The following is a 24098-nucleotide window of genomic DNA, read 5'->3' on the forward strand; positions in this document are numbered from 1 at the left end:
CGTGCGTGTCTTTTTGACAATCTGGGGACCCTCTGAGTATCTGTGGGTGGGGGGAGCTGTTGGCAGCAAAGGGCTCCTTGCTGCTGGGGACCCAGGTCTCCTCCCCCTTCAAACAGTGGGCAGTACAGGGGGAGACCCCACCAGAAGGCAGAAGGGGCCAGAACGTGGGTGACTGAGCCTGGCATGGCTCCTGGTGTGGAGGGGCGTGAAGCTGGGTGTGGTTGGTAGAAGCCTCCCAGGACCCTAGTTAGAGGCCACTGGGCTTCCTCTCACTTGTGTCCAAGGGGATCAACCCTGTGGTCCTCAGTGACTCCCACTGCCGGCCTTGGGAGGCATCCAGGAGAGAGAGCTGCCTGTGTGGGGGACAGGTGGGGTGTGCAGGTGGGAAAAGAAGGGCTATCTTTCTCCAGCGGGAGTTGTCTTTTTTCTTCACTCTAACAAAGTGAACACGGACCCTGTGTCTGCTGGGAGGACGCCTTCCAGCCCTTAGGGAGAGCAGCACACACGGCGTCACACTGGCCCCTGACTCCCAAGGCCCCAACCCCATTCCACCCTGAGCAGTGCCGCCGCAGCCCTCTACTCCACGGAAAAGCCCAAGGCACCCTCGGACTCTGGAGGCCTCCCCGCACCACCCCTGCTGACACCTAGGGGTCTCCCCACCTCTCTGCCCAGCCCCCCAGGCTTGCTCCATCCCTCGCTCATGTAAACCCTGCTGTCCTCCCTGCAGCCCATGACAGACCTGGACACAAAGATCCAAGAAAAGGCCATGAAGGTGGACATGGACATCTGCCGCCGAATCGATATCACGGCCAAGCTGTGCGATGTCGCACAGCAGCGGAACTCGGAAGACGTGTCCAAGATCTTCCAGGTGACTAGGGCTACCCTGCTCACCAGCCAACGCCCCACTCTCCCAGAGCAGCCCTGGCCTCCACCCCTGCCCGGCCAACCCCTGTTTCCCTCCACATCCCACTCACTCCCTCCCCTTCCCCGAGAGGTAGCACTACCCGACCCTGTGGCCTCCCCAGGAAAACGTAGAATCAGGCACCCGTGGACTCATAGGCTTGTCTGACTGCTTCATCCTATGGCTGGGGAGACCGAAGCCCAGAAGGTGATGTGTTGTGCTCACAGAAGGAAGTGGCAGAAGTCAGTCTCCTGCCCCTCCAGGGCTTGGTTCACCAGCCCACACTGTACCCATTGTCCCGCTTCCTGCCCCTTCCTCTGGGTGCCAGAACTGGGCATCATCCCCACGGTTGGGGAACCCTGGCCAGGTTATGGGGAGAAGTGGGGGAGCTGGCCTGAGCTCTGGTAGAGGGGCCTCAGAGTTCAGAAGAGGAGCTGTTGGCCTTTGACTATTTTTCATTCCACCCCAAAGAGGCTCTCGATACCCCCCCGACCTAACGTGCAAGTGTGGGTGCCCCCGAGAGACGGCGATCAGGTTAGCGCCAGTGAGGCTGTCTTCCGGAGAGGGCTTGGGGGGCCAGTCCAGCCGAATGAGGCACATGTCATTCTCCGAAGGCCGCTTCTTGAGTTTCGGGTTGTGGTTTGGCTTTTGCTTGAGCCCAGGGCAATACGGTGTGTTGTCGCTCTGTGTGTGTGACTTTGACGTTGCTGGGCCAGAGCTGGGCCTCCCTGGGGCCCTCTCTCCACCTCCATGCCTTCTTGCTGTCCCTCTGCCGGGAAGCAGGGGAGGCCAATGCAGCCTTCGTTTGCTCGTGGCTTGTCTGCTTGGAGTGGAAGCTTTCGGTGAACCTTGGGCCGTCTGTCCTTTGCCTTTGCATGTGAGCAGGAGGGCTCTGGTCAGCATGGGGCCGTATGGCCTTTGTCAGGGGTTCTCCATCTCTCTGGCTGGCTCTGAGATATCCCAGGCAACTCTGTGTCCTGATCTGGCCTGCTCCTCTCCCCAAACTGTGGGGCTGCTTCTGTGGTAAAAGGGCGAGGCGAGCCGGCGCACCCACCAGGCCGCCCAGGGCAGGGAAGAGTCCAGGCCGTCTGTGTCCCCCTGCATGTCTCCCACCTCGCGCTTCCTGCTAACGCCGCCTGCTTCTTAGAGGACCTGCACCTTTCCTGGCACTGGCCGGCCCCAGTCACGCTCATCATCCTGTGAGATGCCGGCTCCCTTCCCAGTTCACCCCTACCCTCCATCCTAGCCGAGCCCCCCAGTTACCTTGATTGCTTCCTTTCCGGTTCAGGTGGTCCCCAAAAAGAAAGAGCGTAAGGTGGCTTCCGATGATGACATCTCTGAGCAGGACGGGGAGGTGAACCGGTTCTCGGACGATGAGGTCGGCTCCATGAACATCACCGATGAGATGAAGCGCATGTTTAACCAGCTGTGAGTATCCCTGTGGCCCGCACACTCTCCGTTTCCCCGGATTGCTTGCACAGGGGCGGTGAATGGGAGGCTTGGGCTGAGAGTAGCCTGCAGCACTGGAAGAATTTGAATTCATTTCCTTTTTGTTTTTTTTCTTGAGACAGGGTCTCACTTTGTCACCCAGGCTGGAGGCTGGAGTGCGGCGGCACGGTCACAGCTCACTGCAGCCTTGACCTCTTGGGTTTAGGGATCCTTTCATCTCAGCCTCCCAAGTAGTTGGGAGCACAGGCATGTGCCACCATGCACAGCTAATTTTAAAATTTTTTTGTAGAGACAGGGTGTCACTGTGTTGCCCAGGCTGGTCTCAAATTCCTGAGCTCAAGCGATGCTCCTGCCTTGGCCTCCCAAAGTGCTGGGATTACAGGCGTGAACCACTGCACCCAGCCAAGATTCATTTTCAACATTTGTAATTTGGGAAATTTCATATGTTCAGCCTCTCTTGGAAGCTTGAGGAGGTCAGGCATTGCTGAGCCTGGGGCACAGTTGACAGGGCTGGATGGCAGCTGCTGAATCTGGACAGGCGCATACTCTTCCATTCGCCAGCATCCTTTATGTTCCCTGTCTGCCATTCTCCTGCCTTTCCTTTGAAAGCTTCCTCCAAAAAAGCGGTGGGAGAAGGGGTGTTCTTGCCCATGAGATACAGGGGCTGGGCTGTCCTCTCTCTGGACATGTCTGTGTCTGAGGATGTCATGAACCCAGAAGGGGCAATGGCAGATGTGGTCTCATTTGTAGGCTATTTTTTTTTTTTTTTTGAGACAGAGTCTCACTCTGACACCCAGACTGGCATATAGCGGCCAGATCTCGGCTCACTGCAGCCTCTGCCTCCTGGGTTCCAGTGTTTCTCCTGCCTCAGCCTCCCAAGTAGCTGGAATCACAGGCATGCACCATGATGCCTGGCTAATTTTTGAATTTTTAGTAGAGGCAGGGTTTTACCATGTTGGCCAGGCTGGTCTCGAACTCCTGACCTCCAGTGATCTGCCTACCTCTGCCTCCCAAAGTGCTGGGATTACTGGCATGAGCTACCGTACCTAGCCTGTGGGCCATTCTTGAGCAGACCTTAGCCAGACCCACCTGCACTAGTTTGCCCTTGGTGGGCTGGCTGTGTTGACCGCACGGCTTGCAGAAATGGCTCCTGATGTTCGCTTGGAGGGGGCTTCACAAATGTCACTTTGCTCACTCCAGATGCCCATCCTAGGAGATGGGGTATCACTCCCCTTTTGTAGACAGGGAAACTGAGACTCTGAGAGGAGAAGGGACTTGGGTAACACCACTCAGCTAGTATGTGGCTGAGCTGGGATTCAGAGCCAGGCCGCCTCCCACGCTAGTGCGCTGTCAGTAGGAAACACTGCTTGGGGTGGTGGCAGGGTCTGGGCTGGATATGATCAGTGGTGGGCGAGCCTGCTGGTGCCAGCTCTTAGAAGCTGCTATGCCCACTCCAGGCTCAGTGATGTCATATTAGTACCTTAAAATTTGCCATTGCAGGAAATCAGCAAATGCTACCAATCAGAGCTCTGGGAGGCGGTGCCAGCTCTTAGAAGCTGCTATACCCACTCCAGGCTCAGTGATGTCATATTAGTACCTTAAAATTTGCCATTGCAGGAAATCAGCAAATGCTACCAATCAGAGCTCTGGGAGGCTCTGCCACCTCCCGGAACCCCCCCAGAGAGGGCATGCTCCTTCTAGCAGATGCCTTTGACATCATTTGTTTCAAAAGCCCGGGGCACGGGCTCTCCTAACCTCCCTGCAGAGCTCTGAGGCTGGCTCAGAATTCCATAGTCCAGAGCTCACTCTGCCCAGCCACTTCATTGTACAGATGAGAGAATGGGCTCAGAGGGGCACACAGAGCCAGGCCCCCAACTCTTGGTCCAGTGCTTTGTCCCCCACGCCATGCTTGGAAGAGAATTCTCTCTTCTGTCCCTATTCTAGGCTCACTTTTAAGGTAGACAGGAGGCAGGGGCAGGGTTGGAACTGGGTGGGGACAGGAACTCTTTTGCCTGATACTTCCTGGACCTGCCATTCCCTTGAAACAGAACTGGGATCGGAGCTGTATTTTGGGGGTTTGCTATTTAAGGGTGATAAGGAGACCCCTAGATTCTTGATTCCTCTTTTGATACCCCCCATCTCATATTCTCATCTTTTGCTGCCTGCCAAGAGGGGCTTTTTTTTTTTTTTTTGAGATGGAGCCTTGTTCTGTTGCCCAGGCTGGAGTGTGGTGGTGCGATCTCAGCTCACCGCAGCTTCCACCTCCTGGGTTCAAGCAATTCTCCTGCCTCAGTCTCTGAAGTAGCTGAGACTACAGGCATGCACCACCACACCCAGCTAATTTTTTTTTGTATTTTTTTAGTAGAGACTGGGTTTTACCGTGTTGCCCAGGCTAGTCTCAAACTCCTGTCCTCAAGTGATCCGCCCGCCTCGGCCTCCCGAAGTCCTGGAATTACAGGCATGAGCCACTGCACCTGGCCAATAGGGGCTTTTGGAAAGAAGCAGTGGTTGGGTCTAGGTTTTCTGAACGTTGCCCTGGGCACTTCTGGGCCCTAAGACAGGATTGAATGTTCCGGAGATCCCAGGCTGGGTCCATGTGGTTAAATTAAAGGACTTATCTGAAGAAATTGTTGTCCCTGCTTTTATAAAGTCCCCAGGGCATTGTTAAGCTGACCAGCAATGGAGTGAGCTAAAAAGGAGACAGATCAGAGTGGAAGCCAGGGGGCCCCATGGGCAAAGGCTCCAGTGTGTAGAAAGAGCATTCAGATCCAAGTCAGGCGAGACTGGCTGCAGGAGTGGGCGCCTCAGTGTGATAGAGCTAAATTGGGTTCAGTATGAAATTCGATTTAGCTGGTTGTAAAGTTACCTAAGTTAAAACAAACAGGCCGGGCGCGGTGGCTCACGCCTGTAATCCCAGCACTTTGGGAGGCCGAGGCAGGCGGATCACGAGGTCAGGAGATCGAGACCATCCTGGCTAACACAGTGAAACCCCGTCTCTACTAAAAATACAAAAAATCAGCCAGGCGTGGTGGCGGGCGCCTGTAGTCCCAGCTACGCAGGAGGCTGAGGCAGGAGAATGGCATGAACCCTGGGGGGCGGAGCCTGCAGTGAGCCGAGATCGCGCCACTGCACTCCAGCCTGGGCGACAGCGAGACTCTGTCTCAAACAAACAAACAAACAAAAAACAACAACAAACAACGAAACCTCTGATCACTTTGATCACCCCCCACCCCCATTCTGCAGTTCTGTGTGGGCCGCTCTGACCCCACCCCAGGCGGGGCCCTGGGCCTTTCCCATGGACATCTCCACCAGCTGTGGGCAGGACCCTAGCCAGGCTGCCCCTGGCCAGATCTGATGAAGTGTTTGAATAATGCAGCCGTGTTACAGTTGTGTTTTGTTTTGATCCAAGTCGGTTGTTTGGGCTTCAGACCAAGGAGAAGAGGGGGAACGTGTGGGTCTCCCCCGCTGGGGCCAAGGCTCCTCCTCAGCCCCACTCTGCAGATTTGTGAAGTGGAGGCCTCTTCCGAGTCCCTTCTCTTGCCCGTCTTTCTGTCCTTTCCAGCTTCCTGTCCCTCGGCTGGGGTTTCCTTCAGATCCCAGACGCTGGGAAGGAAGTGAAGTCAGGAATCGAGTGTGTGATGCAGTGACCACTGGACCCTGGCAGCTCCGGGCCACACGGCCCTCTCCAGCACCCACCCCCTACCAGCTCAGGACCCTGGACTCGGGGAGCCACCTATGGGCTCCTGTGGGAATGGCTTTTGGAGGGGAGCCGGCCCGGCCTGACTCCAGGGGGCGCTCGAGGCAGCTTTTTACCAGACAGCCTTCTTGGGACCTGCCCAGTCCCCAACCCAGTCCATTGGGAACATTCATTGTTGCTCTGGAGGATCCAGGAAGGAGTTGAGGGAGGGCAGGCAATGGGGAGAGCCCTGGGATGGCAGCCTGGAGACAGGGTCCACACTGTCCTGTGCTACCGATGCACTGGGTCAAGTGATTTCACTCCTACAGACTCAGCCTTCCCCTTGGAAAGAGGGTTATGTTGGATGAGCTGATCTTTAGGTCTCCTCCAGGTGGGGTAACCAGTGCATCTTGGGAACCCCTTAGTCCCAGGCAAACCTGCCTGGTTGGTCAACCTAATTCTAGTTCTAGCCAATAGGGAGGTCTTGACATCTCCCAGGCTTTGAATTCAAATCTCATTTCCAGCATGTATTGGTCTAGAAGGCCACTGAATCCCTCTGAGCCTCTGTTTCCTCACCTGCAAAATGGGAATGATAGTTATGCTTACCTCATAGGATTGTTTTGAGGGTGGAATTGTTTTGAGGGCGTTGCATCTTGCTGCAGCTTAGTGGCTTGTCCAGTGGCCAGCACCTAACGGGTGCTTGGGGAGTGTCTTGATGGGGAGGAAAAAGCTGTAGGAAACAGAAACATTTGGCATTCTAGCCTGTTTCTGCTACATGCTAGCTGTGTGGCTTTAGACAGCTGAGTTATCCTTTCTGAGCCACCATTTCTTCATCTGTAAAATAGGTATAATACCAACCTTTCCAAATTACAGAGAAGATGATGTTATATTGAACATCTCACTCAAACTAGGGGCTCAAGAAATAGCTGTTAAATGAATGAGGAAAATTGCAAGATTGGACTTGGAGGAAAATATCTTTAGTCCCAATTAATTAAAGCCTGACATTCAAAAAAATACACATTTTTAATTGTACAAACAATACATAAATACATTCTGCATTTTAAAAGAGTTAAACTCCTTTTGGATAAGGCGAATGTCCCCTTTGGCTTACTACCCCTGTCTTTCCTGAGGACAGCCTTGAAGCTGTGTACCTGCTGGGCAGCTGCCCCTTTCTGTCCCCTGTATGGGTCCCTGGAGCCTGCCTTCTGTTCAGTCATGCCCTCTGGTGTCACCCCCACAGGCGGGAGACCTTTGACTTTGACGACGACTGTGACAGCCTGACATGGGAAGAGAATGAAGACACGCTGCTGCTCTGGGAGGATTTCACCAACTGCAATCCGACCATCGACCTGCAGGGCGAGGTAAGCCCAGCGCCTGGCTTCCCAAAGGCCAGGACTAGGGGTCTGGGGGACACCGCCTTTCAATGGTCCCTCATCCCTGTTATTTTTCTACAGACCCCACCACACAGCTAAACTGTCCCCTTTGGGCCAGGCGCAGTGGCTCATGCCTGTAATCCCAGCACTTTGGGAGGCCGAGGTGGGCGGATCACCTGAGGTCGGGAGTTCGAGACCAGCCTGGCCAATATGGCGAAATCTCATCTCTACTAAAAATATAAAAATTAGCCAGGCCTGGTGGTGGGCACCTGTAATCCCAGCTACTCGGGAGGCTGAGGCAGGAGAATCGCTTGAATTCAGGAGGCAGAGGTTGTAGTGAGCCGAGATCATACCTCTGCACTCCAGCCTGGGTGACAGAGTGAGACTCCGTCTCAAAAATAAATAAATAAATAAATAAATAAATAAATAAAATAAACTGTCCCCTTTGTTCTATTTCCCCAGCAAGAGGAAAACTTGGGCAACTTGATCCATGAGACCGAATCCTTCTTCAAGACGAGAGACAAGGAGTACCAGGAAACGATAGGTCAGATCGAGGTGAGGGCTCGGGACGTGGAGCCCACTCGTGAGGCTCTCCTGAGGTCCACATGGTTGAGATCCTGGCGATCAAACACCCATGTGTCATGGGCAGGGGCTGGTAGAGTGGGGCAGGTGCAGGATCGGGAGTCAGGAGGCCTTGGGGCGAGTAACGTCTTTCTTAGGGCCTCAGTTTCCTAATCTGTCAAATGGGGGTGGTGATCCTTGCCTGCCTCAGAGAATTAGAAAGAATATATGTAGCTGAGATGATGATCCCATAATAACCACAGAGCTGACATTCGAGTGATAGTGAGTGACACAAGGTGCTGAGTATGCCCGGTATCCTTACCTGTGCCCTATGCAGTAGGCACCGTGCACCCCTTTTACAGAGGAGGAGATGAGGTTGGAAAGGACCAAGTGACTTGCCCAAGGCCTTGCGGCCAGGAAGCAGCATTGAAGTATAATTCTCTCTGGCTCCAGAGGCTGTGCACGTGATCACTTCTATAAACGACAGTCATTGCTATTATGCAGGAGAAAGGGAAGCCCAGCTCCTTCCCTAGAGGAAGTATCACTTGATAGAGGACAAGAGTCAGAAACATGAAAAAGCCTTCAGGATTTTTGTAATCAGGTCTGGATAAAGGAACCCAAAGATGTTGAGTTCTCAGAACCGGGTGGGGTGCATCAGAGCCAGGCTGCTGCTGGGGTTGCTAAGCAACCATTCCCCTTTGGCCAGAAGGAGTTCTAGGGGAACTGGACCCATGTGCAGAGAGCAGAGGGTGAGGGAGGTTGATGTCCTGAGGCAGGGTCCTGATGGCATGGTGTCCAATGGTGGCCTTAATGGCACCATCCCTGAGGAATCCAGGAGGAGAGGTTGCTGAGGCTTCTGTCACGAGGATGACTTGCCCTCACCCTTATTCCTCATTGGTTCCTCCCAGCTCGAGCTGGCCACAGCCAAAAGTGACATGAACCGACACCTGCACGAGTACATGGAGATGTGCAGCATGAAGCGAGGCCTGGACGTGCAGATGGAGACCTGCCGCCGGCTCATCAAAGGCTCCGCAGACAGGTACCCGCCTATCCTCCCAGGGGATTCAGCTATGGCATCCTTGGAGGGGAATTCCCAAGGCTGCAACTCGGCCATGTGTCATGCTCCCAACCTGTCTCTCTGTCCATCCATCTGTCTGTCCATCCATCCATCCATCCATCCATCCAGTGACTATTAGCACACCTATGTGCCAGATGCCTTATATATCTAACCTCATGCAAGTCCCACCACCACCCTGCCCTTTGTTGATTCAATAGATACTTGTCAAAGGCCTGCTCTGTGCAAGATGGTGGGGCCAGTAAGTATAGCCCCTGCCCTCAAGGAGCTTAAGCCCCATTTTCTGCTGAAATGGGGAGCAGAGGTGGACAGGGTATGCTCCCATTTGCTCACAGGAAGTGATTTCCCTTCCTTTCCCATCTGTTAGTCTGTTCTCATGGTGCTATAAAGAACGGCCTGAGGCTGGGCGTGGTGGCTCACACCTGTAATCCCAGCACTTTGGGAGGCTGAGGTGGGAGGATCGCTTGAGCCCAGGAGTTCACAGCTAGCTTGGGCAACGTAGCAAGACCCCATCTCAAAAAAAGAGAAATGCCTGAGACTGGGTAATTTATAAAGGAAAGAGGTTTCGTTGACTCACCATTCCACATGGCTAGGGAGGCCTCAGGAAACTTATAGTCATGGCAGAAGGCACCTCTTCACAGGGCGGCAGGGGAGAGAATGAGTGCCTAGCAAAGGGGAAACCCCCCCTTATAAAACCATCAGATCTCGTGAGAACTAACTCACTATCACAAGAACAGGATGGGGGAAACCGCCCCCACGATTCAATTATCTCTAACTGGTCCCTCTCATGACACGTGGGGATTATGGGAGCTACAATTCCAGATGCAATTTGGGTGGGAACATAGCCAAACCATAGCATCCTCTTCCAACCCAGGGCCTGTCCCCAGGAGACTGACAAGTGTCAGGCATGGCACATAAAGCAGAGCCCCTGCCTTCAAGGACACACAGCCTTATCGGGGGACAGCCACGCTGAGAATGAGCTAATATGCGGAGAATGCCTGCCACACAGCACAAATACGTTGTCATTGTTTTCCTCGTTTTGCTGCATTACTGTACGAGAGGGAGGGACAGCTCTGTGGGGGCCAGATCTGTGTGCAGGGCCGTAGCCTTGCCTTTCAGACCTTTAACTCCTCGAACCCCCAGAACCCAGTGTGGTTATCTCCATTATCCAGGCAGAAGAGCAGACGCTCAGGCAGGTTAAACGGTTTGCCCAAGCTCCCCCACCTCCAGCTCATCCGAGATAGAATCAGAACTGCAGCCCAGTGATGTTAACCGTATCCCGCATGGCCTCCTTTTGAGCTCTGAGTCATTCAGGTTTTACTTAGCACCTACTATATGCCCAGACATGGGTTAGGTGCTTGGAGAGTAACAGCCAAACTTGATCCACGGTCCAGCTCCCAAGGGCCTTTCTTCCTAGAGAAGCCAACACAGCCAGACCAAGTAGGGGCTGGTGCAGGGGGTTACCTCGTGAGCTTAAAGGATCTTAAGGATAGCTGAGTGAGGCAGGAGCTCAGGACCAGGCCCCTCTGAGAGTAGATCTTATAGAAGTGGCAGCTCAGCCTTCCCACTCCTTGACCCTTCAGAGGCCCAGGGCTGCTCTCTGAATTTCCCCACTCTCTTGTGCTTCTCAGGAATTCACCGTCCCCCAGCTCCGTGGCCAGCAGCGACTCAGGAAGTACAGATGAGATCCAGGATGAGTTCGAGCGCGAGGCGGATGTGGAGCCCATGGTCAGCTGATGACTGAGGCCCTGCGAGCCTGGTGGTCTTGGTGATGGGGCCCTGCCACCTCTCCTCACGGGGCCAGGAAGGCCCCTTGGAGTGGGGTTCGAAGCCGCACCACACAGACTTTCTCTGCCCTCCCTTCTCTGGAGGCCCCGAGGGACTGCTGCTTCCTTCCTTCCTTCCACACCACCAACGGGTGCCCCGTCTCCATCCCCCACCCACCCAAGGAATGGTGCTGTCAATTTCTATTGTTCTCCACATTACAAATGCAGACTTCTGTGCGGACTTTGCAGTGTTAACTGTGCCTTCTCCCTTAAGCTGAGCCACTTTGAGCTCCAAAGAATTATTCCTAGCAGGTGTTTTTATACAGAACTCTAAGCTGAGGGCCGGGCCAACCGGCCGTGGTGTAATGTGGTTTCTGCCGTCCGTCCCACCTGCTCCTCTGATTGGCCATGGGCTATGCCCTCCCTTCCTCCTGAGCCAGCCCAGACCGGCCTGGGGCTTGGGGTGCTCTGCCAGCCCCCAGGAAGGAGCCGCTTGCCTCTGTGAGCTTTCTAGGCCTGGGTAGGGACCACCCCAATTTTCTCACTCCCTGAAGGAGAGAAAGGTGGAAGGAAGGGAAGGAGGACACATTTTAATTTTTTGGGGGGATCGAGTGGCAAAGTTGAAGGGACAAGGCACTGTGAGGGGAAGGCGGAGCCTCACTGTGTTTAAACTACTATGCAAAAAACAAAACAAACAACAAAAGCAGCTTGCCTTATATCATTGTGGAAGGCAGGACCTCTCCTGGGCTCCTGGCTTCCCCCTGGAGCTGGGAGAGAGGCCGGGGTTAGGGTGATCTGTGTGGCAGCACTGACTGGGTAGTGTGGGTTTGGCCGAGGTTGGTCATGAGGCCGGGGTTCCCGCAAGGCACTGGCCTGCCTGACTGCTTGCTCCCTTCCGGACCTCTGGGTTCAGGGCGGGGGTGGAGGGATCCTTGATTTCCCCGATAACTTGATGTTCTTCCCTCCCTCGCCAGCCAACAATAGAGGCTTAGGGATCTGTAATTTCTCTGTGAGAAAGTCTGAAGGGGCCAGGCCTGGTCTCTGCTCCCTTCTACCCGCCTTGGGTTAGGACTGTCCGGCAATTGCCTGCTTTTGGCTGCTGGCAGGAGAGAAGCAGGGTGGGCTGCTGGCAGTGCAGGAGCTGGAGTGAGGGCCATCCTCTTTCTGCTCCTCGACACACGCAAGCCGCTCTCAGCAGTTCCCTCGACTGGCCAGTCGGGGTATTGATCTGAGCCAGCATCCCCCAAGACTTGAATGGCTTGAGTGGGACTGCGTTGAAGGGCACTGTGTGGCCCCCTTCCAAATCTCAGCTTGGAGCCAGCTGAGCAGGCTTTGCTTTATTATTATTTTTTAAGCCTCTTTTCATACCTACTGCAGTGGGTCTCTTGCCAATTTTAATTTTTTGTTGTCCCAGGAGCTCCCTCTAGTGGTCAAGGTAGCAAAATGTGCCCAAGGACTAGAACTTGGGTCCCTCTGCCTTGCCTGGAGGCAGAAGGAGGGGGCTCTGGGTTTGACTGGGATTGTGGTCCCCAGGGGTCCGTGGCCTTTAAGGCTCTTCTCTCTTTTCTGTTTCCCCCACCTGTGTTACAGTCTTAAAAATACTGTACATAATAGATATATGTAGAGAGAGAGAGAGAGCGTGAGAATGTGTTAGTGACTGTGTGATGTAATTTATCACGATTTGGTGGCCTTCGTCATGAGTTTTTTCCTTTGTTTTCTTTTGCTGGGGGCACCTCCCACGGGTCCCCTGTGGCAGTCTGGCTGTGACACTTCCATAGTCAGCATCTCTTGTTAGCCAAACAGTTCCCTTTGACAGGTACTTGGAGGGACAATGGTTTTGGAAGAGAGACGACCCTTCTCTCTCTTCACTGACCCTTGTTCTAAAGGTTACAGGGTTCAAACATACCTGATTCTTGTTGTTATTGTTGTTGAATTTTTATTTTAACCAAAGGTTATCAGAGCTTGGACCTCAGCTGCTAAAAAGATTTTCCGTTTCCTCGAGGGCAGGAAAACATCCACCCTCGTGGGTCTCCTCCGTCCAGGGCTGAGGGAGGCATTGGACAATGTGGTATGGGAGTTTCGTGGGCAACGTGGAAGCCGGCCCTGGGTTGTTCCCCAAGGTGGTGGGAGGGTGACAGATATATCTTTAGACTTAAGACTGTAAGGCAGCAGTGTTAGCATGGGAGTAACTAAGGTTACTGTGGTTATCGGTGTCCGGCGGTGTTATTTTTACTTTCCTCCTTGTATACATAGGTCATTTGTCTTTGAGGACTAGGGTACTCTAGGGAGTTTGAAAACTGCAGGAGCCAGAAAGAGATCCTGGCCTGAGAGTCCCTTCCGGCTGGCTTTTAATATCTGCTCTCCTCTTGGGAGTGAGGACTTGGGGCAGGTGGGTAGGAGAGGGAAAGCCAGAGTGTGATGGGCCTGCCTCCTGGGCTGGTTCCTGGGTCCGGCCTGCCTGCCTGCCTGCCTGCCTCTCCACCACATGCTTTTTTCAGTTAATGTCAGTGGGCCCTGCTTGTCCCCTCACCATGAGCCCACAGCTTGCCAAGAAAGACCCCAACGCTCGCTGGGGCAGCACCAGTCCTAGCTGGGACGAATTGGTCCATCCTTTGTAAAGCTGTAAATACTTAATTTTGACTTTCTATTTCTAAGCCCAGTGTCATATTGACACTGGTATTTTAGAATTGTTCTCAGATGGGCTCTCCGGCGCTGCCCTCTGTCTCCTGTTTTTGGGGGTTTTATACAAACAGAGGATTGGGGAGGGATAGGAAGACTAGCATCCTTTTGGCTCCCTGGTTGGTTGTGAAATACACACACACACACACTCGCACTCCTCTGAGACTCCGAACAGAGAAAAAAATTATTGGCAAATCAACACATTTTTCTTTCTCGTCTTGAGAAAATGTCTTGAGGTCCCTGAGGGGCAAAATCCATCGTGGACTAACTCTGTGGGTAGAGCTCAGATGACCTAGGGAGAATTAAACCACTTACGCTTGGAGTGGGAGGAGAGGGGGTGGGGTGGGGGAGAATATAAGATGTAACTTAAGCTAAATGTAATCTATTTATAAAGCAAGAGACTCTCATCTATTTTTATGAAAGGAAGGTTTTTTTAATCTAGGGTAGGCAGTTGTGGTAGCCCAGCATTTTCCTGTGGATGAGACATGGTGCATGCTGTTGCTGGAGTGAATGGAACCCATTCCTGTCCCCCGGCCTCGTCTTCTGTCCTCACTTTTGGTCATCCACACCCATGAGCAGCTTCAGCAGAGTGTAGGTCCCACTTCACCCCATTCTCCTCTCCTCTGACCCCTCAGCTCCTTGGAAGTCTTGGGGTGGGGATCTGAGGGGGTGGGTGGGCTGCAGGAAATTCAGAAATGTGGTGGGTGGGGGAAGGGACAAGGCGCATTAGGGAGGGAACAAGCTGGGCTCTGGGGATAGGCTCTGATTAATTAGTTACTCTGACTCTGGTCTGCCGAGATCCATTTCCAACCCAGTTGCGTTGGGAGAGGGTTGGGAGGCAGCAGAGCATGGGTGACAGTGGGAGCACACGACTTCCTTGGAGCCTGGGCCTTCGCGGGTCCCAGGTGGTCAGGCAGCTGGAGCAGGAGTGGAAATGGCTTAAGATGCTCATAGCCCAGCCCTGGCTGTGTCTACTCCAGGCCAAGCCTGGGCTGCAGTCCTTGCTATGTTCCCCCCAGGGCCCTGGTGGGGAGGGATCAGGGTGCTGGGGGTTTCCTAGGACAGGGATCTTCCCCCTTGAGACACCAAGCTCTGGCTCTAGAAGAGCTCTCTCCTGGAGTGGGGAGTCTGGAGGGGACTGGGTGGGTGCAGGTAAAGCCAGATTCTCTCTGGAAGGGAATTTTCTATGAATGGATGATTTCCAGGCTCAGGGTGGGCTGTGTGTTAGTTCTGAGCAAATCCCTCACCAAGACCCCTCCCTCCCAAGCCCTCAAAGAAATGAGGCAAAGCCCTTCCCTGCAAGACCCCTTGTGGACGTTTTTGCATCTACCTGATTTTTAGCCCCACCCAGGGAGACTTTATACCCCATGATCCTGCCCCACCGTTGCTGTTGTCTGCCAGCTGGGTCTAGCATCACAGGGAAGGGGGGGATTTATACTCACGGAAAGACTACTGATCCTACCGGAAACCAACCTGTTTACTGTACTGTTGTAAATATCATGCCCTTTATATCCTGTATATTGGCTTCTTTTAAATAAAGTGAAATGTCTTAGAACTGATGGTGCTTTTTTTTGTTTTTGTTTTTAAACAGAAGATGAATCTGGTGTTGGGGGAGGGGTAGGAGGACGGAAGGCCACAGAAACACTCAAACTCATTAGCTAATTAGCCATAAAATAGGGGATTTCATATCACCTGTTACATTTGTAGCTCACAATAAAAGCTTTGGAAGATGACAAAGCAGGAATCATTACACACATTTTACTGAAGGGGAAGAGAGGACACGAGACATCACAGGCTCAGTAACTGGCTTGGCCTGGTTTGGAACTGATGTCCTTTTAACCACAAAGCCCCCATTTCTCCAGGCTCTCCAACGTGCCCACAGGAGGTCACCTTCCCAGGCTCTGGATTTGACACTAACCAATGTTCTAGTTTTTCTTGTCAATGGGCATGTTCAGGGCAACATTGCCCAAATGTGAACTGAGCCCACCTGTCTAGGGTTTTCTCCAAAGGCGAAGACAAATAGCCGCCACCAATTCCAATTTGCTTTTTGCCATTCCTAATACTTGGCACTTAGGTAATCTCCCTCTCCTACTCTTCATTTAAATGTTTACATTCTCCCAAAGTACCTCAAATGGTGTAATCTGGAGAAAAATAAGTGGCTTAAGATCACGGGGGCTTTGTGAGTTGGGTACTATTACCTCCGTTTTACAGATGAGGAAACTGAGGCCCGGAAAGGATATGTAGTCTGCCTAGTGCCCTGTTGAGGAACCAGAATCAGCATCGGAACTGACTCCTAAGCAGGTGCCCGGTTCATGCTGCTGGAAGAAATATAAGCAGATTAGAACAGAGAGTAAGGAAACGTGACATTACTTTAGGAATAGATTGGGTCCCTGAGACCTCGTCATCAGAGAAGACTTCAGAATCCAAGTTTTAAATAGCATTCTAGTGTTTACCAAGCACACAACATTTTGCAAAGAAAGCTGAAATTTTTACTTGGGGGTAAAAGGCTCAGGAACAACTGGTTTTGCGGCCAAAGGCTTTAAATGAAAAGCTAAGCGTTGGCCAGCTCAGGTTTTATCTTGCATTGATCGTAATCTGCAAGGAAGCTAAGAAGCTGGCCGGCCCCGCGCCTGGAGGGTAGGTGGAGAGCGGCTGGGTCCTGGCCAAGAAGCTGGAAGGCAGGCTCATTCCAGGGGCCGCAGCCCCCGGGAAGAAGCAGGGGGCTGGCCGCGCTGTGGCCCTGCGGGGTCGAGGAGTCTGGTAGCGGACAGGTTTCCAGCCTAGTACAAGCCACCGGCAGCCCGAGAGAAGTCAGTCGGACTCCCACCGCACCCGGGGCGCACGCCAGAGGGCCGGGCTCAGCGAGTCCTGCCCGGCTTCAGCACGTGTCCCATTCCGGTTATCTCATTGGCTCTATTCAGCCCCTCTCTGCTCCGCTTTGGAAGGCTGCAGCAGGACCGCCCCGCTGATTGGTTCAGAAGCTTTGGTGTGTCACTCTGATTGGTCGACAGAGTTCACGCCCTCTCTCCCGGGTCATACCATAAAGAGAGGAGGGGAAAAACGCATGCATTTCAGGACTTCGCTTTCGGGTTCCCTTGTCCTGTGTTGTGTAATGCCCCCGTTATGGCACTAGAAATATTTTTTATTAGCCGAAGCTAAATATAGTGGGAATTTGGCTGATCCCGAGCTCGGAGGACAGCCGGGGTGATCCGTTTCCCCCCGAGGATCGAGGTGGTGCGCTCTGGACGGGGTTGTGCATTCTAGCCGCGCCCGGGCGGACGACCCAGCGATCAGCCCCGCTTCTAGCCCGAGATGCTGCTGCCGGCGCCCGCGCTCCGCCGCGCCCTGCTGTCCCGCCCCTGGACCGGGGCCGGGTGAGTGAGCACGGGGCCCGGGGCGGCCCGAGCGCGCGCCTGGGGCCCGGGAGCCTGAGAGTCACTGGGCGTCCTTCGCGCCGCACTCCCTCCCTGCCGGACCCCCAAGCTGCCTCGGTCAACGCCGGGTTCCTCAGGGGCTCCCCTCCGACCCCCACCCAGGCCTTTCTCCCACTGAGATCCCTTAGCCTCCTCCCTCAGGTAGTCACCTTCCTTTAGCGAGGGGACCCCTCTTCCCGAATCCTGCGACCGAGTAGGGTGCCTCGGTGGCCCTGCCGGTTCCCACGCTCGGAAAGTAGCCTCTGTAGTCACTCACCTCACTCCTAATACTGGATCTTCGCAATTTGCTGGCTTCCCCTGAGGGGCCCTTCTATTTTTAGCACTCCACACATCTCACTTCCCCACCCTCGTCTCACGTTCAGTGCCCCCATCCCGCCCCGGATTCCCCCAGTCCTCTCCTTCTACCAGGATTTCTACCGCTCTCTTTTCAGCTCCCCACACACCCCGCCGCCCGTTTTTTTTTTTTTTTCAAGTTAAATGTTGGACCGAAAAAAGGATTCCTTTCTTCTTGTAGGTGGAATAATCATATTTATAGAGTGCTTATAATGAACCAAATGCTGGCCGGGCACTTGGCAGGTGTCTTATCATGAGGATTAAATGAGTTAATACATGGGGAGTGCACTGAACAGTGCCCAGCACAAAGGCAGCGCCCGGTTATTATTATTGCCACGATCATCATCATTATCACCTCTATTTAAACTTCTCACTCCTGTGAGGCAGGTCATTATTCCAAATAATGAAGAAACCCAGGAGCAGTTCAGGGGTGGACCTGCCCTTCAAATCCCGATTTGCAAACCCGACATTGTGGAGCCAGGTGCCTGGACCCTTGCCCACTCAATGACAAATATTCTCAGAGCCCCTCCAGCTCGGAGCTAGGTTTGGAGAGGTAGGTGGGACACAGACCCTGCCCCAGAGGGGTTCCTAGTCTGGTGGGGCTGCCCACCTGTGGATCAGCCCCCGCTCCCATTTGAGGTTTGTTTGCTTGACCCCTGGGGCTGTTAGTGGCAGTGTCTTTCCTGATGAGCTGTGCCCTTTCTGAGTTAATCAGTGGCCCTCTCCCTTCCCCCAAGGGATGGCATGGTGGTGCTCTGAGCACAAGTGAGTTTCAACACTGCTGTGTGTCCTCTGTGGGTGGAGAGGGGATAGGAAAGGGCGCAGGAAGAGGACATGGGACAGAGGGGTTCCTCTTCTAGGCTGAGACTGGGGCCACACTTGCCATACTCCCTGTGTGATCCCATTTGCAGGCCTTCCCTGCACTCTGAGACTCAGGAAGATGGAGCTTATAGAGTCCTGTGTTTACTGAGTGCCTACTGTGAGCTGGTGCTCTGCCAAACACCCTAGAGATGAGGAGTACCCAGGGAATTTACATGGGGTGGGGCCTTTGAGGGGTTTTCGGCTTAATAGGGGAGAAATGCATAGGAAAACCCTCCAATATCTAGTAGAAAGCAATCCATATTCTAAAAGATAAGCCCATGATAACAATAATAATTATCAAGCAATCAAGCACCACAGGCTTAACACCGAGCCGGGCTTAACACCGAGCCGGTAAGTACTGTCTCATTCCTGTATTATCATGGGAAACGATCTGCCATCAGAGATATATGACTGAAATTACAGTTGGTCTAAATCCAGATTTATGCTCTGAATTATGAGGTCTCCTGAATTGAGAGGGGAAAGAGAAAGAGCATTTTGCAGCTGGTTCCCTGGGCTCAGGTTACCCCTTTGATACAGCAGCTGGCCGCCTGCCCTAGACAGGATTTCTCAACCTCACCACTATTTGCATTTGGGGCTACATTTTGGTTGCTGTGGAGTCTGTCCTGTGCACTGTAGAATGTTTAGCAGCGTCCCTGGCCTTTACCCACTGCATGTCAGGGGCACCCCCGGCCCTGACAATTACGAAAAAACCCTGGCCCTGACAGGAAACACAAGTTCCCAGACATTGTCAGATGTTACCTGGGGGACAAAAATCACCTCCGGTTGAGAGCCAGTGCTCTAGAGGAACAGCTTTGATGTTTGATCACTTGTTCATTTACTCAGCGAATATTTAGAGCACACCTGTGACATGCCATGTCTGCATTTATGGAGAAACAGTCGCAGGGCATTTTCAGTGACATCCCTCAGTGTCCTACATGTAAAACTCTAGTCCTGAGAAAAACCGCTGCTTTTGAGGAACGGGTATAGGAGATGCTTCTTAGTGTTTTCTTTTTTGCCTTGAGTGCCAGGAATCTCTGCTAGTTTTAAAAAATGCCCTTGATACATGTTTTCTTTTAGTTTAATACATGTCAACTGTGAAAAGTACAGATAAGGCAAAAAAATAGAAAAATCACCTGGAATTGTACCACACAGAGGTACCCACTGTTAACATTTTGATTCATGTCCTTTAACTTTCCATGAATATATATGCTTTAAAAAAAAACCTCATAGAAACAAGCTCATCTGCCTATACTTTATTGTAGCTTGTTTTTTCCCTTTATACACTTGTCTGCCTTACAGTATGTTCCCAGGCCCTGGAACTGTGTCTGGCACCTGGTAAGCCCTTGGCAAACATTTAGGGAATGAATGAACTTATCATGTGAGCCCTTCCTTGTCAATCGATATTTATCACGGCCAGCCTCAGGACAGTCACCATAAAGTGTGGCCTTTATAGGTGGGCCCAGGGATGGCAACTGGTGACAATGACTGCCATTTACTTTTCATGTGGATTATTTTACTCAGCCTCTCAGCAACCTATGATGTAGGGGTTACCACCCCCATTTCACAGATTAAACAACTGAGGCCCATGGAAATTAAGGAAAACTTGTCCGAGGCCTTGAGCTGGTGAACACCAGGCCTCCCAACTGACTGTCTCTTTTCTCCTTTAACCCTGACTTCCTGTTTTTTTCTCAATCAACTTTACCATCAGTATCCTCAGTTCTCTTTGGAAACAGGCAGGATACAGATTAATAGCCAGCCCAGGCATGTAGTAGGCTTGTAAGAGTTCACTTCTGTTCCTTACTTCTTGTGCCAAGCCCAGACATGACTCCAGCTCAGCCCATCTGACATCAGGGGTCTTGTGGGCCGGAATTGGTTACTACCGTGTCCCCTGCGGTGATCCTGGGTGATTTTGGACTCTTCTCAGGCTACCTGATGGTTTAATTTTCAAAATATCAAAAGCACACAATGCTTTCCCAGTCTGCCCGGCCCTTGGATGGGCACAGCTTGCCCTGGGTCGAGGGCTGGCATTTCCCACCATTCCTTAGACATTCTCTGCTCTTGAACTCCTCCAACCAGTGGCTGGGGCAGTGCCTTTGGCCTGGAATGTCCTGCTGGCCACCTCGATGAGCCCATCCAGTGCTTTGTGGCTTTGGCAAGGCAGCTTCTGTCCCTTCAGTATCCTCGTCTGCAAAATGGGGATGATTGTATTAACAGCCACGTAGCAGGTGGCTGCAAGGATTAGCGGTGATGTGATCAGTGGTTTCCTGGATGCTGGTACTGAATGTGTGCTCTGTGAGTATTTGAGTTGGAGAATAATTAAAACCTGTGATTATCGTCACACTTCTAAAGTAGTGAAAGTGCCATTGAGGCAGTGCTTGGCAGTGGCACCCCTGGGAGCAGCCTGCCTCCTGTGCCCTGCATCTGGCCCGGCACACAGTAGGCGTTGAACGGTTGCTGTTGAGATGGTCCAGAACACAGCATGGCTTGGATCCTGGCTCCAACTCTTGGCAGCTCTGTGGCCCCGGGCAGGTTACTCACCCTCTCTGAGCTCCCTTATGTTCTCATATGGAAAATAAAGATGACAGTAGTAGTCACCTCATAGGATTGTCCTGCGGGTTAAATGGTCTCATACATGAAAAGCACTTTGGAGTGCCCAGCACCTGAAATGCTCAGTAAGTGCTGCTGTGGTTATGATGATCCCCCTCTCCCACCAATGGGCTTCCTGGAGTGATCATCTTCGATCAGGAATATCAAGACAGCAGGGCCCAGCAGTGAAGGATGGTGGCAGGAGGGGAGGTATGGAACTCAGATGTCCTCGGTCTCTTCCGTTTATTCCAATTAAGTACCCCAGATGCCAAACCTCTTCTGTTATTATTGTTTGTTTGTTTGTTTGTTTGTTTGTTTTGGAGACAGAGTCTCACTCTGTTGTCCAGGCTGGAGTAGAGTGTCACGATCTCAGCTCACTACAGCCTCAACCTCCTGGGCTCAGTCATCCTCCCAGCTCAGCCTCCCAAGTAGCTGGAACTACAGGCGCACATCACCATACCCAGCTAATTTTTGTAGAGACGGGGTTTCACCATGTTGGCCAGGATGATCTCAACCTCCTGGGCTGAAGTGATCCTCCTGCCTCAGCCTCCCAAAGTGCTGGGGTTATAGGCGTGAGCCACTGCGTCCGACCTTCTGTTAGGGTTTTGACCCTGCTCACCTCAGGGGATGGAAGAGACTTCTCCCCTTCTTGCAGCCTCCTTAATCCCCAAACCTTCCCTTTCCTGGCAGAGGTCATGGCATGGAGTGAAGAGTCCCTGGGCTGAGCTGCTGTGCCAGTGGACAGCTGAGTGACTTTGGGCAAGTCACTGCCCACCTTGGGGCGGCGCCTTTCCTCAGGTGGAAATGAGGTTCTAGCTGTATGGTGAGGAGGATGAACGTGTCCCATCAGCCCCACCTGACCATGGGCCTCTGAGATGTTCCAGGTGCTTCAGCCATACTGTAAGTCTCCTGAGTAAGGAACAGCTGGGGTCAAATCCTGCTCTGTCACTCATGAGCTGTGACCCTGAGCCAGGAGTGAGTAACTCTGAACCTCATCCGTAAACAGATCATTCTACAGTCGAGTGTCCCTCATCTGAAATGCTTGAGAACAGAGTGTTTCGTTTTTTGGGTTTTTGTTTTTTTGAGACGGAGTCTCGCTCTACTTCCCAGGCTGGAGTATAGTGGCCAGATCTTGGCTCACTGCAACCTTCACCTCCTGGGCTCAAGCCATCCTCCTACCTCAGCCTCCTAAGTAGCTGAGACTACAGGCACACGCCACCATATCCAGCTAATTTTTGTACTTTTAGTAGAGATGGGGTTTTGCCATGCTGGCCAGGCTGGTCTAGAACTCCTGACCTCAAGTGATCCGCCCTCTTCCGCCTCCCAAAGCGCTGGGATTATAGGCATGAGCCACTGCGCCTGGCCGGAAGTGTTTTGTATATTGGACTTGCTTGGATTTTGGAGAATTTGCTGAACAAGTTGAGCATCCCTACTCCCAAGTTCCAAAGTCCAAAATGCTCCAATGAGCATTTCCTTTGAGCGTCATGTTGACACTCAAAAAGTTTCAGATTTTGGAACATTTCGGATTTTGGATTTTTGGATCAGGGATGCTCAACCTGTCATGCATTCCTCATACGCTTATGTGGTGGATTCAGTGAGATGATCCTGTCTCACTTAGGTTAATGCTTGGCATGTGGTGGCAAGTGCTTGACAAATGTTGCCTGATGTTTGCTGGGCAGTGGCTGAAGCAGCTCATCCTTGGCATTGGGTCTTTCTTTCTTTTTTTTTTTTTTTGAGACATCGTCTCACTCTGTTGCCCAGGCTGGAGTGCAGTGGCATGATTTTGGCTCACTCCAACCTCTGCTTCCCGGGTTCAAGCAATTCCTCTTCCTCAGCCTCCCAAGTAGATGGGATTACAGGCATGTGCCACCATGTCCAGCTAATTTTTGTATTTTTAGTAGAGACGGGGTTTCACCATGTTGGCCAGGCTGGTCTCAAACTCCTGGCCTCAAGTGATCCACCCTCCTCAGCCTCCCAAAGTGTTGGGATTACAGGTGTGAGCCACTTTGCCTGGCTGGGCCTTTCTTTCCCTCCAAGCCCCGCCCTGGGCCCTGCACTTTCTCTGCTCACCTAGTGTTGCCTTTATCTCAGTGATAGGGAGGATTAGCCTTATCAGGCTCCAGATAATGGCTGGAAAAGCCAGGAGGCTGCATGAAGCAAAGATAATTTCCTTTCTATTTCTCCTCTCCTTGTCCTTGGCCACCCCTCACCTTAGCCATTGGGGAACCCAAGGGGCCAGTGTCCAGCCCCAGGTGATAGCAGAAGAGCACTGGCCTTGGAGTCCAGTCCTGGGGGCCTGGTGTCAGCTCTGACACTCATGCATTGATTGTATTTCTCAGGTGCTTACTGTGGCCGGTCAGTGTGTTAGGCTTGGGGTGCCTGGTGGTGAATGGAATGGGTACGGGCTGGCTGTGTGGAGCCTGTGGCCTGGCGGGCACACAGATGGTCAGTCAGAGCTCTATAATAGGGTTTTCACTAGTGCTTCCAGAAAAGTCTAGAGCTATGAGAGGAATCCGATAGGAGCCCCATTCTGGCTGTGTGAGGTTGGACCAGTGGAGGGCATCTCAAGCAGAGAGGACCCCAGAAGAGACCGGGGTGACCGGATTGCAGCAAATGGGGCAGGGTGATGGGGAATACATTTGGAGGCCTTGGTAAGGATTCTGATGTCTTTATTTTAGAAGAAATGAGAAGCCACTGAGTAGTTTCTCACTGAGCTCCCCACTGTGCCGTCTCTCTGATGATCAGATTTTCATGTTAACTTTGGTTGCGGTGTGGACCTGAATGACTTGGAGACTGGAGCAGGACTGGCATGGCGTGAGTCCAGGTGAAAGTGACTAGTACCTCGGACCAGGTGTCTTGGGCAAGGTGGAGTCTGGGCCCTCTGTGTCTTTTCAGTTTTGCCCTCTATAGATTTCTGAAGCTGCATTGGCTGGCCCACAGCTCCTTGCAACCCTGACATCTCCTGGTGCAGAAGGTGAAACGGTGCCTGGCCTTTGTAGATCAGATCCCAGTACTTGCAACCCTGACATCTGGTGCAGGAGGTGAAATGGTGCATGTCCTTTGTAGATCATATCTCAGTACTTGTAGCCCTGACATCTCCCGCCACAGGAGGTGAAACGGTGCATGGCCTTCATGGATCGGATCCCAGTACTTGCAGCCCTGACATGTCCCGCTGCAGGAGGTGAAACGGTGCATGGCCTTCGTGGATCAGATCCCAGCATTTGTAGCCCTGACAACTTCCGGTGCAGGAGGTGAAACGGTGCATGGCCTTCGTAGATCAGATCCCACTTGTAGAGGGTGAGGGGGACCAACTCGAGGTCTCAGGCTCAGGGCATGAGCAGAAAGGGCACTGCAGATTTTCAGGGAAACCTGAGTCAGATTCAGACTCTGTCTTGTGCCGCCTT

The 24098-nt window shown here is 52.7% G+C and overlaps 2 protein-coding genes across 4 annotated transcripts in view; both read left to right on the plus strand.

Moving 5' to 3' along the window:
- Positions 1-15035, plus strand: part of IFFO2 (intermediate filament family orphan 2) — a 52866-nt gene extending 37831 nt beyond the window's left edge. The window contains exons 4-10 of one of the 3 annotated variants that reach the window (XM_034956823.3): positions 728-868; positions 1373-1435; positions 2190-2329; positions 7267-7387; positions 7862-7954; positions 8869-8999; positions 10667-15035. In XM_034956823.3, coding sequence (XP_034812714.2) covers positions 728-868; positions 1373-1435; positions 2190-2329; positions 7267-7387; positions 7862-7954; positions 8869-8999; positions 10667-10772 — 795 coding nt within the window. In that variant the 3' untranslated portion in view covers positions 10773-15035. The remainder of the gene's footprint in view (positions 1-727; positions 869-1372; positions 1436-2189; positions 2330-7266; positions 7388-7861; positions 7955-8868; positions 9000-10666) is intronic. The other 2 variants (XM_034956824.3, XM_034956832.3) reach the window with 2 other exon arrangements.
- Positions 15036-16553: 1518 nt separating this feature from the next.
- The window catches only part of ALDH4A1 (aldehyde dehydrogenase 4 family member A1), a 31319-nt gene continuing 23774 nt past the window's right edge, over positions 16554-24098 (plus strand). The window contains exon 1 of the mRNA XM_003814434.6: positions 16554-16854. Coding sequence (XP_003814482.1) covers positions 16793-16854 — 62 coding nt within the window. The 5' untranslated portion in view covers positions 16554-16792. The remainder of the gene's footprint in view (positions 16855-24098) is intronic.

This window comes from Pan paniscus, chromosome 1 (assembly GCF_029289425.2).
Source record: "Pan paniscus chromosome 1, NHGRI_mPanPan1-v2.0_pri, whole genome shotgun sequence".
NCBI lineage: Eukaryota > Metazoa > Chordata > Mammalia > Primates > Hominidae > Pan > Pan paniscus.